The following is a 19553-nucleotide window of genomic DNA, read 5'->3' on the forward strand; positions in this document are numbered from 1 at the left end:
TTTTTGCTGTATGTCTTGTGATAGAGACATGAGAGAGAGGTTTTGCAGGACTTGTGGACCAAGATACAGGGCTGGAGATCAAGTTCTAGATGTCTGTCAGGAGAAGATTTCCAATGGAATGTCCCCGGTTGGTGAGTTTGAAGCTGGCTGAAAGGACCTTGGGGGAACAAACTTAACTTTTGACTTTGTCTCTGACTGGGAGACACACACTCTCTCCCTGGAGGTTTGAAGCTGGCTGAGAGACTTTTGTGAGGCTGACTTTGCTTTTGGACTTTGTCTCTAGCTCTGAGCAGTGGAAGCTGATTAGGGGAGAAGCTTTTGAGTTGATTGTCTATAAGAGAGTTTAGCTGGCCAGGAGAAAAAGAGAAATTTTGAACTTTGTTTCTTTCTGGGGTTAAGCTGAGAGATCTGGCTGATTTGTGAAGAAGAAAGATGATTTTGAACTGCTATTATCCTCCATCTTTCTAACTGTCTAAGAGTCACACTTGTGACTCCCCAAACCCTCAATTTTATCTCATTTAGATTAGGGAAATTCCTCATCCATCCCTCTTACCTCAGTTTCCCATCCTGTTATCCCAATAAACCCCTTGACTGAGAAAGCAACTAGAGTATCATCATAGTTCAACTCAGGAGGGAGGGAAGGAGCCAAAGGCTTCAAGAAGATCTGGGAGGTGAGGGAGGCAAAAGGGAGAGGTTGGTTAAGGGAGGGAGTGAGGGAGGAAGGGGGTTAGGAAATAGATTGATCAATCAGCAATCAGTAGGGATCAATAGGCAGAAATCCCAGAGCAAACCCCAGGGCAAACCCCAGAATAAAACACAAAGCAATCCTTCAGTGTACCAGCATCTGTGTGTGTGTGTGGCATCCCTCCATCACAAATAAGCAGGTTCAGGCTCCCTCAGCAGGTCTCTCTAGTCACAGCCAGCCAGAGAACAGCAGTCATTGAAGAAGACGCAGGTTTCACCTCAGTTTACCTCTCCATTTCAACAAGTAAAAGTTTCACTCAGTTTACATTCTTTATTTCAGTCTTTAATTGATTCCCATTTTGAAAAAGGAAAAATGTGCTTTTAATTTTCAAAATAGGAATAGAGACAATGTGTATAATGATAATAAGAATAACTTTTTAGGACCAGTTTAATGTTAAATAGCAAAACCAACCAAATTGAAAAAAAAAAGTATCAGAAAATTTAACACTTCTTATGTTTATTTTCTCCAGGACCTATAATTAATGAATTCTGTTCCTTATAATCACTATTATCCTCCAACTCTAATTTCTCTAATGCTTCCTTCAGTTCATAATCTGGTTTATGTTCTTCAAAAAATATATCATCTTCATTTGGCTGATTGTCACAATATCTATCAAGGAGATATTCTTGGGGAGTGATATCATCATCCTTGGGATGCTTTGCCTTCTTCATTTTCTTCTTCACTTGCTTCTTCAGCATAGCTAGCTGTTCCTGCTCTTGCTCTTCCCTCCCAATGCTTACACTCTCATGCTCTTTCCTTTTGTTTCTTTTGTACTCCATTATCTGCTTGTGGAGAGCTTCATGGTCAATTCCAAAGAGGCTTGGTTGAACAGTGGATTCTGACACATGAGATGTTTCAGTGGCTAGTGAAGCCTCAGATTTTCTGTGAATTTAAAGGGCAAAAAAAGAGGGAATCTTCATCTATCAACAGCATAAAAGAAACACTTTAAACATTTCCACATAAAAATACAGTATGTGTTAACTCATCCATGCACATACCTCCAAAACAATACTTTGGGTAATTATGAAGAACCAAAAATGCAGCAAGAAAGCAAATAATGTTAATGCTATTACTCTCTTTTCATTTTTAAAAAGCCCTTACCTTCTGTCTTGGAATCAATACTACCAAAGCAAAAGAGGGGTAAGGGCTAGGCAATGGGTATCAAGTAACTTTTAAAGGGTTACACAGCTTGGAAGTGTCTGAAGCCAGATTTAAACCCAGGATCTCCCATTTCTAGGTCTGGCTCTCAAATCACTGAGTCACCCAGCTGCTACTATGCTATTACTCTTGCTTCAGAGTTAATCAGCCTCAGCCCTTCATAACCATACAACAAGTGATTCTGTTGAGCACAATTTTTTCATAGTCACCTAATGCCTTCATTAAATGCAGTCCAATTGAAATTTTTCAATTATACATGCCAGATTAATCAAGTGAATTGAACAGTTTATGTAAGGGAACTCAACCAAGAATGACTACAAGAGATAAATATGCAGACACACACGATTTTGTCTTCTCTTTCAAAACCATTAAACTTTCTACCATATGAACATTACATGAAAGAAAACTGGCTATAAACAAACCTAATGATGTGTCTCCTCTGGTCACCAATAGAATTGAGACTTTAATGTAAAAAAATATATATTTACAGAGAAACTAGGTGGCTCAGAGGACTGAGGGCCAGGCCTAGAGACTGGGGGTCCTGGGTTCTAATCTGATATAAAATACTGACTAGTACTATGGCCCTGGGCAAGTCAGTTAACCTCCAATGCCTAGCTCTTACCACCCTTCTGCCTATTTATGCACAGTATTGATTCCAAGATGGAAGGTAAGGGTTTAAAAAAACAAACACTAGGCTGTAATTGTAATGGTGTATTCCATGTGATTTTAGGGAGTTTTGATTTGATTCTTTTTACTGAAAAGTTCATTTCTTAGTAGTCTGAGGGAAAAAGCTCAACAAAGCCACCAATATGTGCATGTGGTATGACAGAAAGGATAAATAAAGGGCAGCCACAAGTCCAAACTATGCACTAGCCCCTTTTATACTAGAAGATACACCTCCTGCTCTTTCATGAAGAGATAGAGGACTAAATCAGCATGGAATACTATATATACTGTCAGACTTGGCTGATGTATTGATTAATTTTGCAGAACTCAATTTCTCTTTTCTTTGTTACAGGGATAGGTCACTCAGTAGTAAAGGGGAAAAGGACATATGCATCAATGAAGTAAAAACAAAAGCTATAAATACAAATTTTGAAAAATCCTTGGATGTAGTATTCTAGCAAATGGTTTCTTACTTTCCTTTCTCTTCATCTGGTACTCATAAACAGTATTGTAACACATAAGTAACATATCAAGGGAAGCCAGCTGGTATTGCTTTGTTTACATTTTCAGCTATAAAGTACCTTATCTTATAACAGCATATAATAGTCAGTGTCACTTTAAATATAAATGTTTATGAATTGATTGAAAACCAACCTGTTCTTAATCAGAAAACACACTATTACAGAGCTCAAATCCACTGGAATCACCTTAATGGGACCATTAAAAATATCCTTCATCACAAGCTCTATTATGAGGCTACTACTATTATAAAGTGCTATTTCTCTTTAGCCCTGGAAAGTCCATAAAAAAGGAAGGAATGGGTATTTTACTCCCTGACCTGGAGATCATTATTAACAACCTTTAAGAAAGGAAAATGTTTGGAATATGGTTTAAAGTCATTTATTATCTATATGGAATAAGATCAACTGTGTAAAAGTATATCTTTTGTAAGGGTTCCCTAGAGAAGATGGAGGCCTTGGTGATCTAGAGTTGTGAAGTGCCTTATCCTAGGTTCCCTTACCACTGTTTCCTCTCCTGACTCCACTTTTGACTCATTGGACTTTGCCCTCATGCCTCAGTTTCCTTCTGACCTTGGAACTTCCCTGATCTACCCTGAAAAAACATACCTCCAACCCTGAAGTCTCCTGTTTCCTTCAGTGAATTCTTTCTCCTTTTGGAAGAGGAGCCCACACTAGGCTTCTTTCATTCATCTCCTGGCTTTGCCTCTGACTTTCTGGACTTTTCAGCCACACTGCCATACTCCTATGTAGATTCATTCCTTTTTCCTCTACTCTCTCCTTTCTACATCCACCAAACCCCAATTTTCAGATCCCTTTTTATGTGTTGTCTTCTTCCATGAGAATGCAAACTCCTTGAAAACAGGGACTTTTTTTTTTTGCTTGTATTTTTATCTCTAGAGCTTAGCACAGTGCCAGGGCACAAAGCAAGTAAGCACTTAATAAATGATTGCTCCTCACTTGTCCTGTATAAGTTTGTGTCTACTCTCCCTACCCTATCCTCCGTGGATATGTGGAAGAAATATTTTGTAACTGCTATACAATTGGAATAAATACCTTTTCTAAAAGCTTAAAAACAAACAAACCAAGACTTAAATATACTTTGATACAGTGGAAAGAATATTAGATTTGGAGTCATAAGGCCTAGGACTGAAATCCTGACTTTTCACTTACTACTACATGACCTTGGGCAGGTAAATAATATTAACTGCCTTGTCCCTGATTTCCTTATTGGTAAAATGAAGGAACAAGCCTAGGCAGGTGGCTTCTGGACATGCCTTCTAGTTCTAAATCTATGATTCAATAACTTTTAAGGTACTACCTCCATCAAACCAGGATAAAACTGCTCTATAACTTAGTAGGCAAGATGCTTGAGTTTCTATAGACCAAAAAAGCAGACATTTTGTGGGCCAACCCTCTGGTGTTTAGCTTTTCACATATAAATGTCAACAGTTTAAGACAACAAGATATTCTCTGTGTTTTCTTTACTGATGAAGGATGAGTTAATAAAACTGGGAATTAAATGAGACCAATATTCTTCAATGGTAGTTGATATTAATCATTACCCCCATAGAACAAGTGGCTATTTGAAGGGCTGGTTTGTAAATAATTTTGCCAATGACAACAGCATTAAAAAGGCAATTAAAATAAAGAATTACACTTGTTTACTCATCCATTCTCAAATCTGTTTTTTAAAGTTTCTGCCTTGACATACTGAACTGGATGAACTCATGAGCATCTCAAACTTAACCTGTCCAAAGTGGAATTCAGTATCTGAAGGTCTTTCCCACAACCCATTCCACTTCCTAACTTGTCAAGAGCATCAGCATTCTTTTAATCACCTAGGTCAGTGATGGTGAACCTATGTTATGGGTGTCAAAGATGTCATGCAGACAGCTCTCTGTGGGCATGTGGCCACCTCATCCCCCTCCCCCCTCCCCCCTGAGAGTTCATTATTAGAAAGGCAGAGGGTCTCTGGTGGAGCAGCTCCTCTCCCTCTCTCCACTGCACCTAATGACATATTTTTACATCACCTTCCCCTCTGCCCAGGTGCCCAATGGGAATGCACAGCAGGTAAGTTGGGCGGTTCACAGGAGGCAGAGCTGGAGGGGAGAAGAGCGCTTAGGCCACTCCCCTCCCTCTCTCTTCACTCGCTGAGGCCATTCCTCACTTCATTCACCCCTCCACCCAGCACCCAGTGGGAGTGCTTGCTCCTTCCCCTGTGTGTGTGTGGGCATGGCACACAGTCTCTGGGGTACTGGGGGCAGGGCAGCATAGTACTTGATCTGGGAGGTAGGGTGGGGCCCAACACTCCATCTCTAAAAGGTTTGCCATCACTGACCTAGGTTTTTAATCTTAGTGTCATTACTTGATTCCACATATCCAATCAATTGCCAATTCCTATCATTGCTACCTCCATAACATCTTGTATCTATCACTTTCTCTCCATCTATATAACTGTAGGTCTAGTCCCCATAAGTTTTCATCTAGATTACTACAATAACCTCTTTATTTGGCCTTTCTGCCTCAAGTCTCACCATACTTCTTACTATAAGAAGCAAATATAAATTTAGCATTTAAAACCCTTCATTACCTGGCCCCACTCTATTATAACTAGCTTTATCTTTTTTTAAACCCTTACCTTCCATCTTCTTGGTTCTAAGGCAGAAAAACTAAGGGCTAGACAATGGGGATCAAATGTTGCTCAGGGTGACAGCTAGGAAATATCAGAGGCCATAGTTGAATCCAGGTCATCCCATCTTCAGGCCTGGTTCTCTATCCTCTCAGACATTTAGCAACACTCTACCCCATCCCCTCCACCAGCCTTATTACGCATTACTTTCCATCACAACTTCTATAAAACAACTGGATTTTTTCTTTTATAAGTGACTCTCCATCTTCTATTTCTAAACCTATGTACTCATTGTGTTTTCAGGCCTGGAACATACCCCCTTCATCTTCAGATCATAAAATCCTTAAGTGTTTTTAAAGACAACTCATGTGAATTAGGTATGGAGGGGGGAAAATCTTTGCAGTCACTTTCTCTAATAAAGGTTTCATTTTTAAGATAAAGGGAAATGATTCAAACTTATAAGAATAACAGTCATCCATCAACAGTCAAAGGATACGAACAGGTACTTTTCAAAGAAAGCTATCAATAGCCATAAGAAAAATTGCTCTAAACCACTAATGATTAGAAAAATGTAATTGAAAGAACTATGATATTTCTTCTTACCCCAATCAAACTGGTAAAGTTGACCAAAAAAAGGAAAATAAAAAAATCTGGAAGGTGTAAGAAATGTTGACTGTGATGAATACAGAGAAGCAAGGAAAGGTCTAAATGAATTGATGCAGAGTAAAAGCAGAGCCAAGAAAACAAAAGACACAGTAACTACAACAATGTAGATGGAAAGAATAGCACTGCAAAAAATCAAGAGTAAATGTAACAAAGTTATCAAGATCACATGAAATCATATAGATCAAGAAGATCATATAAAATAAGCCTGGAAAAGTTTCTAAAATTGACAACTGAGTGAAATAGGTTTTTGGGGTTCTGTTTCTAATACAATATAAGTTATATAATGTACTAGGAATTTCGCATACAGAATATGTCCATGTAAAAGCACCCTTAATCTGAGGCCAAGAATGTGAGGAAATATTAGGCTATTTACCTTAAGTCACTCTGTATCAAATCTTTTTCATCAGGGGGTCCAAAATCAGCAATTTCCAATAACCGATTAATCTGAAAAATAAATTAAAATAGTTAGTTACATTTTGTTACCACCTACACCAGAAACCTAGGTTCAAGACTTGGCTTCAACACTTACAAATGGAATATTATTAATACACCTAAGACTAATTCACTCTACTAACTGAAAAAACCAAAGTGAGGTTTTTTGGTTGTTTCATTTAAAAGAAAGATCAAAGCAGGGTCAGTACTTCTGCTTGAGGGAGAAAGGATGAAGAAAACAAGGCAAAGGAGAAAAGGAAGAACTACTTTCTATTATTTTACTTTATGTTTCAATGGGGGAGGAAAACATAAAAATGGACAGGAAAGATAGGTTAAAAAAAAAAGTGGGGACAAGGTAGAAAAGTCTGGAGAATTAGGAGTGGAGGAAAGAGAGAAGTAAGAACAGATGGTCTGGGTGCTTCCTTAAATGACAGCCCCAAACAGGAATTCATAAATCAAAGAGACCAAAGGACTGAAGACATCAGCAGGGTAGGACAGATTATTAATAAGGAAGTAGAAAAATTTAAAGAATCAGGAGTGGATCTAGTAGAGAACCTATATAAAGAGTTCTGAAAGCATTGGCACATATGACTGCTGAAGGGCTATCAGCAATCTTAGAAACAGGAAAGACTATGGAAAAGGTGCAGGGAGAAAAGGACAAGTGTTCTAATTTTTTTTAAGAAGGGAGAAAATTAAGTCTATATACCATAGCCTGGTAAGCCGAACTTCAATTTCCAACAAAGTGGTAACACAAATTATTAAAGGAAGAGTTTGAAGCCTGACTTCATCAGGAACAGGTAGGTCATGACAGAAAAACCTTATCTACTTATACCAAGATTCTGGCAAAGTGTTCGACAATCTGTCATCTGCTATCCTAGTGGCAAAGTGGAGAGATGAGGCAAGGGGAGACTAATCCAACAAAAAGAATATTCAGCAACAAGCCAAAGTCAATTTGAAAAATTGATAATAAAGTACCCTTGGGATCTGATGGGCCCTATGTTGTTTAGTGTGGTAATCTATGATTTGATCAATGGCATAGATAGTACACTTATCAAATCTGCAGATGACAAAGTCAGGAACCAAAAGAATTTTAATGATTAGAACAACAGGTCTGATAAGATGAAATCTGAATAGAAAGTCCTGTGGTTCAGTTAAAAAAAAAAACACAAATTCAAGATGGAGGAGTAGTTAGTCTGAAATGGATAAGAAAGTTTAATGGATTGCAAGTTCAATGAGTCAAATATAATAGGGCATCAAAGAAAGCAAATGCTCCTTGGATACCCTTGGAGAAGCACAGCACCCAGAAAAAGAGATATGATAATCCTTCTGTACCTTACAGGTCTCAAAACAAATGGAATATAATGCTCAAATCCAAGTACCTTACTTAAAGGCCAGTTGAAATACCCCAAAACTAGGTGACTAAGAAGGGAGAATATACCATATCATAGGAAGACAGAAGGATTGAATGAAAGAATAGGGAAAGCTTATCCTAAAGAAAATTTAGAAGGAATTTGAAGAGACTGGATATTTTCATGTGTCTAAAAGGCTTTCCTGTAGACAAGGGATTAGATTTGTTTTGTTTCATCTCAGAGTCAAAAGAATTATAAACATGTGTTGCAGAAAGGAAAGTTTGGACTAAACATAAGTATAAACATTATTTAAAAAATAAGAGTCATCCAAAAGGAGAATGGGCTGCCCTGGAGATTAGGTAATAATTCCACAGGAATGCTGCAAGAGATAATCTTGTTTAGGTATGTATTAGACAAGATGATTGAGGTCAATCCCACAAAACTAGGATTCCATGATTTTGGCTACATCACCTTGGATATATTACTTCATCTCTAAAGTCTGTTTCTTCATTATCAAAATGGATATCCTGCTACTTTCAACACCTGCACAATCTGACCTCTAAGGTTATTTTGTAAATTTTGAAAAATCATATAAATATTATCTAAAATCATATTTAAAAATTTTACTAATGCTGTTATGCCTAATATGGCCTCAAGTGCTGAATTTAATTAAAATTTCAATTTACATGGTTCTTTCTATACTTCACAATATTTTGAGGAACAGCCAGACTTCTAAAACTATTTTCTCAATTCTTTGGCACATAGTAGACATTTGATTAATGTTTACTGTTTGTCTAGTTAGAATTTTTTCTGAAGTGCTGAATTATTTGGACTAATTTTCATGTGCAGCTTTAATTGATTTCCCTAAATATTTCTCTTGGGTGTTAAAAGCATTTTTGAAAAATGCTTCAAATATTGTTATTAAATCTATCTTTTCATAACATTCCCCAATCTTCTCTTGCAGGCTGGAAGGCTATTGAAAAGCTTGTAAAAGAAGCAATGCAAGTGAATGACTAGAGAGGCATCAAAATGATTTTTAGGTGAGAGCATCACCATCTTGCCATGTAGTCTTGACCTAAAACTGAGGAATTAATTGACTACAAGGAACACAAATGGCAACCTTAGGAGACATTTTCACGAATTTATTGCTTCTAAAAGCAGAAAATGACTGAAATAGATCAATATCTCATCATTATTTATCAAATGCCAAACTAATCATCAGATTTCATTTCTTAGGAAAAACACATTTCATCAAAATTTTCTTTCAAAGTAATGTTGTAGAAAATTTTATAATTTATGGGTTTAAAATATTTAGAAAATTTATTTCATTTGCTATAAACAAGTTGGAGGTCGTATCCTGACATTTCTGACTTCGACTAACCCTGGGTTCTCCGAGGGTATTCTAGTGGAGCAAAAATTTTGGATGGCCCTAACAAGCTAGAAAGACTTCAAATATAGGGCTGGTGATGATGGTTCATGTATGTGATAGATAAAGACCAGTTGAATTTTCCACTACAGCAACTTTTAAAGACCATCTATTAAATTATAAAGGAATTGCAATCTCTGTAATTGGAAGAAATATCCACACCAATGAAATTCCAGATCCATAATCAATAGAACACGGTACTATATAACTAATATTATATAACTAATAATTGAATAATAACATGTTACTAAATAATTCGATTCTTTCAAAACTAGAATGGGAAATTAATAGTATCTTGTTATACTAAAATGGGTTGGGGGGGCAGCTGGGTAGCTCAGTGGATTGAGAGTCAGGCCTAGAGATATGGCCTCAGACACTTCCTAGCTATGTGACCCTGGGCAAGTCACTTAACCCCCATTGCCTAGCCCTTACCATTCTTCTGCTTTAGAACCAATACATGGTATTGATTCTAAGGTGGAAGAAAATGGGTTTGGGTGAGAGTCTACATTTTTTCAAGAGGAGAAAGCAAAGCAGCTTGAGGATAATTTAATTAACAATAGATTCAATTTCAAGTTCTTTTAACACACTCATATCAAGTTTTATGTTCCTGTAATTTAAATCCTTTTCCAAAATAAGAAGGAAAAATCAGTCTACTACATTTTCCTGGCACGGGGAATAATATATCTGTCAAAATAAAATTTACCCTGACAACCTAATGTTATTTATATGTAGCATTAGATGTTAAGTCTTACTTACCTCTGCTATTGCTGCACTTTCTTTGTCCCGAATAAATACTATAGGAGGAACATTTCTTAGCACCTGATGAGTAATTAAAAGATGCCTAAAAAGAACAGAAGGCCCAAAGATTTACTCAGCTTTAACATGACATTTACTGGAGAGGAGTGATGGTGTTAAAATAAAAACACATTATGACTTTACAATCAGTGGCAAGAAGCTAATTTAGAAATCTAACCCAGAACTAAAATGTCAACCTAAAAAGTCTCCAGCAATCCACTGTAACATGAGAAAAAAAAGATTTGCACTGTAGAGTAATAATCACACTAGCTTGTTTTTTCTTAAATTAGGCCCCTTAAAAGTACTTTTATAACAAAAACTCCCTTTGTATATTTGTAGGCTCTTTCTATTATATGATTATAATGTTCTGAATACTGACCTTTATTAAGGAAGAAAGAAAACAAGCATTTAATAAGGACCTATGACGATCTAGGCACTGTGCTCAGTGTTTTACAAATATCTCATTTGATTCTCACAATAACCCTATGAGGTAAGTGCTATTATTATTTTCATTTTATTTTATATTTCATTTTATTATATATATTTATTATATATTATACATATATAATGAATATACATATTTCATTATATATATATTTAATTTTATAGCTGAAGAGGTTAAATGATTTACCGAGGGTCATAGATAGAGTCACTTGACCCCCATTGCCTAGCCCTTACCACTGTTCTGACTTGGAACCAATACACAGTATTGATTCCAAGACAAAAGGTAACAGTTTAAAAAAAAAGAAGAAGAAATCCAATCTTTCAGTAATCATATGAATGATCTAAGACAATAAAAGATAAAAATGGTAAACAATGAAGATGCTGTGGAAAGATAGGGCAATTAATGTACTTCAGTAGAGCTGTCTATTGATATGGCAATTCTGGAAAACAATTTGGAATTATGCCAGAAAAATCACCAAGTTATGTATATTTTTTGATCCAGCATTACCAGCATATACTCCAAGAAGGTAAGAGAGAAAGATGAAAAAAAATATATATATACACATATATATTTGTAAAAGCACTTTTTTGTAATAGCAAAGAATTGGAAACAAAGAAAAGTGTTTTAAGAAATGGCAAAGAAGAATTAATAAACATATCACAGAGTATTACTTTTACCAAGTATGTACAATAGTACAAGATACACTAAATAGTATTTACATGCACAAGGTGTTGTGTTGGGCTCTGAGGATACAAGTACAAAGAATGAAACAGTCCCTACTCTTAAGGTGCTTACATTTTAACAGAGGACACAAGTAAATAGGAAAACATATACATACATGAAGTTAATAGGTACAAATATATTCAAAGTAGTTAAGTACAATGTAGTCTCTCCCAGACTGTTTTGTACTTTACTTAATATTTATTTATATTTATGACAACTAAATAGCAACAAAAGTCTGGGAAGGAGAGAAGGAGGGGATCAGAAAGGGTTTCCTATAGAAAATAGTGCTTAAGCTGTATCTTCAAGGAAGAGGACGACTCTAGGAAGTGGTAGTAAGGAAAGAGTACATTCCAGATGGGGGATGACCCCTGAAAAGACAATGAGATAGAGATGGAACTGAATGTGTGAAGAACAGAGAAAAGGTCAGCTTAGCTGGATTAGCATACGAGAGAGAGCAAGACAGTAAGAGAATGAGAAGGGAGAAAGAGATGAGAGAGGAGAGAGAGAAGAGAGAGAGAGAGAGAGAGAGAGAGAGAGATGAGAGAGAGAGAGAGAGAGAGAGAGAGAGAGAGAGAGAGAGAGAGAGAGAGAGAGAGGGAGAGAGAGAGAGAGAGAGAGAGAGAGAGAGAGAGAGAGAGAGAGAGAGAGAGAGAGAGGGAGAGAGAGAGAGAGAGAGGGGAGGAGAGGGAGAGAGAGAGAGAGAGAGAGAGAGAGAGAGAGAGAGAGAGAGAGAGAGAGAGAGAGAGAGAGAGAGAGAGAGAGAGAGGGAGAGAGGGAGAGAGAGAGAGAGAGAGAGAGAGAGAGAGAGAGAGAGAGAGAGAGAGAGGAGAGAGAGAGAGAGACGAGAGAGAGAGAGAGAGAGAGAGAGAGAGGGAGGGAGAGGGAGAGGGAGAGGGAGAGGGAGAGGTAGAGCTAAAAATGAGACTGGAAAGACAAGTTGACATCAGGATGTTTAGGCCTTTAAACGCCAACCAGAGGCATTCTAGAGGAAGCTACTAGAACTGAATGAGCAAGGGAGTCAAATGACCAGATTTATGTATAAAGAATTTATGCATTCTATAATGGACTAGAGGAATGAGAGAGTTTAAGCAGGGAGAATAATTAGGGGACTATTTTAATACTATAGTCAAGAAGTGAAAAGAATCTAACCTAAGGTGGTCAGTGTGAGAGCAGAGAGAAGTTGCATATGAGAGAGAAAGAGAAAAATGCAAAGACTGGTGATTGATATATATGTGGTGTAAAGGACAGTGAGGAGTCCAGAATAATGCATAAAGAGATAAACCTAGGAGAGAAAGAAGATAGTGTTATTTTATTCATATATAGCAAAATTTGGAAGAGGAAAGGAGATGAGGTACTGAGTTCAATTTTAGATATTTTAAGTTTTAATATGTCTCCAGTAAAACTTACTTTACATGTTGGGTGAAATAAGCAAAATCAGAAAAACAATTGCCCCAATTATCACAATAATGTAAAAGAAAATACTACTAAACCAATTATAATTTCAGAGCACTAACAGCAAAGTATGCTTTGTTCTTCTTGACAGAGGGGATAGATTATAGGTGCAGAATATGGCATATATTTTCCGATATGACCAATGTGTGGATATGTATTATTTTGTTTAGCTATACTAAATTATTGATTGTTATGTAGGAATGTTCTAACTGGAGTTGATCATCAATAAGACACTAATTTTAGAAAATATGTGAATAAAACGTAAGCATAATATTCCTTCATTTCACAGAGAATATAATTAAACCCTTCTGGAATCTATAGTTCAGGATTATGTAATAACCTTCAAAACCATCATCATACACACCAATTTTCATGGTATTTTAGTATAGAGACAGAAGATTGGGCAAAAATGTGTGCTTAACTTAGGATGTTGCCTAGAAGTTACTTTTTTTTTTTAAACCCTTATCTTCTGTCTTGGAGTCAATACTGTGTATTGGCTCCCAGGCAGAAGAGTGGTAAGGGCTAGGAAATGGGGGTCAAGTGACTTGCCCAGGGTCCCAAAGCTGGGAAGTGTCTAAGGCTAGATTTGAACCTAGGCCTAGCTCTCAATCCACTGAGCTACCCAGCTGCCCCTTAGAAGTTACTTTTTAAAAAACTAAATCCTCTATATAAGCTTATGCTCTTGAAATTTACTTCAAAATTGGGAATTTCTGATGAAGTAACCAGTTAGCTGGGCTGAACAAGACTCTATTTTATCTAAACTCTGCTTCTTCCTCAAATCAAATATGGCAAGTTCTTATTAAATGTTTAATTGGAATAGGTTCCAGTTAATAAAGCTTTATTTGTATACTTTAAGCCTGAAGAAAATAAAGTTTTGAAATCACTAAATAAAAAAGGTTTTTTTTTTTAAAATGCCAAAATATGCTATGAATTTCCTAGAAAACTACTTAATACTTTCCATAAAAGAGAATGTAATTAGAGGGAAAACCTAAGATAATTAACTACAAACAAAAAAACTGGGATGTTTTGGGAAAGCTTTAATACACTATGAAAACTATAATGCAAGAATCATTGAGAAAGCAAAATGGTAGCACCTGATACGTGAAGCACTCTTCTGTAAAACTGCTTCTATGTGATCGTTTTGCTCAGCAGAAAGGGATGTCTTCCAATATACACGACAGGCTGAGAAATCTGGAGCAAGAGATACCTGAAATACCACCAACCAAAAAAAAAAATCATTTAATCAGGTTTTGTTCTCTTAAACTTTGTGTATACAAAAAAGTTTCATCCAGTGAGTAACAAAAAGTAGTATTTAATTCCTCCTAACTTAGCAAACACTCCAACTCTGCATACTTAGACCTTTATTCCCAAGGGTGAATTCACTTTAAAATAATGGGAGGAATAGTTTGTTTTTGTTGTTTTTTAGTACTTTTCAGTTGTATCCAACTTTTATGACCTCTTTTGGTTTTTCTTGACAAAGACATTGGAGTGGTTTGTCATTTCCTTCTTCAGCTTATTTTATAAATGAGGAAACTGAGGCAAACAGGGTTAAATGTAATGTTGAAATGTAAATGACTTGCCCAGGGTCACCACAGCTAGTTAGATGTCTTAGGTCACATTTGAACAAGTCTTCCTGATTCCATACCCAATACTCTACTCACTCTGCCACCTATCTGTCAACAGAAAATAGTTTACTTGGATTTTAAAAAACAACAAAATCTGATTTACTTCTTTCTCACATCTTCTGGTATTCTGTTTTTCTACTTAGACATTTGCCTACATTTACACATTCTAATTTTCCGTTAGCTTTTTTAAATGAAAAGTTTTAATGCTACCTCTGCAACCTACAACTACAGTCTTTGTGCATGAATTGGTAACTGTCAATATGAAAAGACTCAATACATAATTGATGCAAGTCCTGAAACTTCATCAGCACAGCTTTTCAGAAACTGTGGCCACAATGGTTTACCTTTGAAAATTCCACATTCAGATCATAGATATCTTGATTCACCTCAAAGGTACACATCAAGTCTGACAATGCTTGATAAAGAATGCCGTCCAGGGCTCTTTTGCGTATGCTATCTTCTTTTCTGGTCTTCTTTGAAGTATGTTTCTTTAGACTTTCCCAGCTTGATGGGTTCCGAGTCTTCAAAGAGAAAAAGAACACATGGGTTAAAAATGACTAACATCTTAGTATGTTGAACACCTATTAAATTTAAAGGAAAGGATATCAAGGAATGCTCAAATGGCATCTGGCCACCTCCCTAAATGTAAAATAGCCCACAAAAACCATATTGAGTTGTCTTGGCTTTCAGTGAGAAAATGCTAACTGCTTATTTTACAGATGACTTCTTTGATTCTCTCTTAAATAAAAGAATTCACCAATGCTTTTACATAAATATTTGTAATCTTTAGCAGTCTATGTAGATTTTTATGTACAATGACTGTATTTGAAGCAGCTATAAATCTAATCAGTCATATTTGCTTAATTGGAAACTAGATTGCAGAAAATGGTGCAAGTGAATAATCCTGTGTTCTGAGAAAAAAAAATCCCATCTTCCATTTGCTATGACAACTAGTCCTTCTTACCTAAAGATACTCTTGTCCTGTAAAAGAGGCAAGTGGTACTATAGTAATGATTGGCAGCCCTTGAAGAATCTTACTCTAATGAATACATCTTCTCTCTAACCTTGCAGCAGAATGAAAATATTATGCACTTACAAATGTGTCCAGGCTTATTTAGCAAAAGATTCTAGGACTAAAATTCTATCATCCCCAGCACCTTTTACTTACAAGGTAAGGTCCTAGGGAAGGGCTTTCATACCAGAACTTCTTTCTGTGAGGAAAATAGAAAGATTATATTTGCTTTGATAGTAACTTGAAGAAAAAAGTTATGATTGTCTAATTAGACTCTTGAGATGTCTGGACACCAGTTATATAATTAAAAAGCTAAAGTTAGACATTGGATCTAATTAAAAACTACTTAGTAGTGGGTAAAGAAAATGAAGTCACTTCAAGTCTTGACAGTGTTTTATGTTAGTTCTGTTTAACTGTACAAAGGCAGAAAAAAATTCTCAAGAACCTCTACTCCAATTACCCAAAAGGATCTGGGCTCTATTCATAAAAATGTAAAAAGTTAGTGGCATTAGTAGTTCTGAGTCAGTTTTTTTTTTTTTAAGGCAACCCCACACCTTTTTATCATTACTAAAAACCAAGTAAGAACCTAAAATTCATGGCCATATCAGGCCTACTATATCTCATTGGTAAGATTTACAAAATGTCAGGTTTAAAATGACAGGGGATTTTTGACTCAATAGTTATTCTCTTTAAAAATGAATGGGATATAATATCTGGCAGAACCAATGCAAATACAGCAAATGTCCTGTTCCCCTAGAGATAGTTTCAGAACCTTAATATTAACAATGACACAACTACTACTTCTAGAAAGTTAGGACAGAAAAGTAGCAGCAACCATATTTTAGAGATGCAACAACTCCAGAGACTTATTTATCTCAAACCACCAACTGACTAAAGTGGCTCCCCACCTGTCCCTCAAGCCTGCCCAGGGGCAGACATATTCAACCATTCTCTCCTAGATATAAAGTCTAGCTTTTCAGCTTGACCAACCTGATAAACTTGCCATTACCATGAATGTGTTTATTAGAGCACCCAGATTTCCCCATGCTATATAAAGTCAAATGCTCATTTTCAATGCCCAACAATTAAATGGTTTAGAAGATATTAAAATTAAGGTAATTTAGAAACAACTAGTACATAATCTTTCTATACTGTCAGTTATATTTTGGATGATTTCAAGTACCAAGTACAAAATCTATCTTCCTTCAGACTGCTCTAACAATGCTGAAATCTGAAAAGCAAAAATGCCATATTCTTTTAGGGTGGTTGGGGGAATGAAAATTTCATAACTGGTTTAGTAGAGGTCAATGTTTATGGCAAAAAGCAGAGATTCTCAACCTTTTCTGTCTCTGGAAGCCTTTAAAGGATTCTTTAAAAATTATTGAAAACATCCACAGAATAGAAACAAAAATTGGGAATTATTGGTATAAAGTTTTTGACTATTCTTTTATTAACCTCATATAGTATATGAGTAGGAACAAAGAATTTTAATAGTAGAATCCCAACATGTTTGTAAACTACAGGTTAATCTAGCAATATTGCCTAGTGAGATTTTACAACCTGAGGAATCAAACTTTTCAATTTTCCAGAAATATCCAAAATTTAGTGCTTCCCACATTATTTCTCAAATTTTCACATGGTTTTTTGAGGACCTGACAAATCATTATCAGGCATACCCATACTATGAGAGAGCTCTGGACATAATCTTTGAAGATTCTTTTCAGCTCTAAGATTCCATGGAACCTAATTGGGCAGAGTGCTCAACCACCTAAGCATTGTCTTGAGCATTTTCATCTTCTTACCCTAATAATTACCATAATAGTATGAGCAAATAAGCCAGCTGTTATTCTACTGTTGGGGCACAGTAAATTCAAGTGAAAGTCTGGAGTCGGATTATTCATCTTCAGTTTTTCTATCACTAATAACTGTTGAGACCCTGAGCAAGTTCCTTAACTTCCTCTGGGGAGAGTTCAGACTGGATGATGCTTTGGCTTGCTTACATCTTTAAAATGAGGCACCTATGATTTGGGAGATTCAGCAGCTAGAAACTGAGTCTTTCTTCCTTTTTTAAAAACTCTTACCTTCTGTCCCAGAATCGATATCGATTCCAAGGCTAGGTAAGTAGTAAGTAGTAAGGGCTGGCAATAGGGGAAAATGACTTGTCCAAGGAAGGTCACACACCTGGAGTCTGTGGCCAAATTTGAAATTTAGGACTCTCATCTCCAGGCCCGATGCCCAACCATGAATAATCATAAACTGACTGGAGGTGGAGCTTCAAAGGAACTCCAACAACAGCCTGAGGACACTTGTGGCACATCCTCACATCTCCCCTTCCCAAAACTATTAACAGCTAATTTATGTGACGCTTTAATGTGTGCAAAGAGCTATGGATCTCCCTCAATCGTAGGGCAGGCGCGGATATAGTTATCTCCATTTCACATGAAACCGTAAATAATCGACAAGCACTGATGAGCCACTAGAGGAAACTGAGGCTAGGGGTGATGAAGGGACTTGCCCATGATCTCCAGATTAACAGGGGTCATGGGTTAGCGCTCTAGCTACCGCGCCACCGAGTTGCCTCCTTCCCCATTCCATTTACTTGGTTTTCGAAGAAAATTTCTTGAGCAAATTCTTATTGCCGCAGGCGACGAGCGAACCATGCAGGCCTCGACACAGGGGGCGACCCCGAAGGACACTGAGCCCAGAGGTATCGCCGCCTCCACCTCCCGCAGGGCTCGGCCTCCGACTCCCAGCTCTAGCCGCCAAGACCCCTCTCCCTCTCCAAACCGCCAGTTCCGTCCCGCTCCAAAAGAAGCACCCGGGCCGACCTAACGCAACCCACATCGCCCAAGTCGCTCTCGCAGACCCTATGGTCACAAGGAGAGGAAACCAAGACGACGCGATAAGATGCGGAAGTTCCGGCACTTCCAGAACCGTCCTCGGTGGCGATTGGCCGAAACTCCCCAACCTCGCCGCACGTGCCCCCGCTCATCGCCGTCACCACCCTACGAGAGTGAAGGGGCGGGGCGTCCCAGGCTGAACATGGTTTCTCCCAGCTCCGAGAACATTTTTCCAAGCTTGGCGCCTTTTCTTTTTTTTTTTAAATTAAATTTAATTAAAAAAAACAACCTCCATTTTTCTAACTTGTTAAGGACAATCGGATTCCCGGGCCTTAATGTAAAAAAAGAGAATACATCAAATGTAAAGGCTGAACCAAAACTTTAATTCCGCTAGGGGGCTGCAAAGTTATGTAAAAACGGGACCGGTGACGGGAGGTGGCATCCTTATACCTTCAGTACATCTTCCCTCTTCCAGCAGACACGACCACTGCCCTGGTCCACCACTTCCTGCCTCGGCTATTGCGTACTAGCTGCTCTCCCTACTCTTGTCTCTACTCCAGTCCACTCTCCACTCAGCTGCCAAACTGATCTTACCAAAGCTCCGATCTAACCACGTACCGTCCAGCTACATACTCTAATTAACCCCTAGTGGTACCACTTTACTTTTCCGAACCTTTTACATCGAGCCACACAGACTCAATGGATGGAACTCCAGGGGCTGCCTGTTCCTCCAGGATCAAATACAAAATCTGGCTTTCTGCAAGAAGCCTTCTTCAATCGTCCAATTCAACATTAATTTAACATTAGTCAGAGATTCCTACTCTGTAGTTTGCCATTTCCCGCTTCAGTTCATTTTACACATAAAGAAACTGAGACAAACAGGATCAATTGACTCTCTCAGGTTGACTCAACTAGAAAGTGTGGTCAAGTTTGAACTCAGGACTTCCCAACTCCAGGCCTGGCATTTTATCCACTGTACCATCTAGCTGCCATTGGTAAAACTAGTTTTGCCTAATTTTTGTTATTAATTCAGACTGTTACGGTTTTTCTTATATTTAACCATCTTGCA

At 37.3% G+C, this 19553-nt stretch overlaps 1 protein-coding gene across 1 annotated transcript; it reads right to left on the reverse strand.

The window, feature by feature from the left end:
• Positions 1-995: 995 nt before the first annotated feature.
• Positions 996-18594, reverse strand: RBFA (ribosome binding factor A). The gene is made up of 7 exons (XM_001375112.3): positions 18244-18594; positions 15801-15843; positions 14977-15153; positions 14102-14214; positions 10349-10433; positions 6759-6829; positions 996-1627 (listed from the first exon to the last, which is right to left on the reverse strand). Exons 1-7 carry the CDS (start codon positions 18486-18488, stop codon positions 1186-1188), a joined length of 1176 nt encoding a protein of 391 aa, XP_001375149.2. The 5' UTR covers positions 18489-18594; the 3' UTR covers positions 996-1185.
• Between the last annotated feature and the right edge of the window lie 959 nt (positions 18595-19553).

The sequence above is a fragment of the Monodelphis domestica genome, chromosome 3, assembly GCF_027887165.1.
Source record: "Monodelphis domestica isolate mMonDom1 chromosome 3, mMonDom1.pri, whole genome shotgun sequence".
NCBI classification, from domain to species: domain Eukaryota; kingdom Metazoa; phylum Chordata; class Mammalia; order Didelphimorphia; family Didelphidae; genus Monodelphis; species Monodelphis domestica.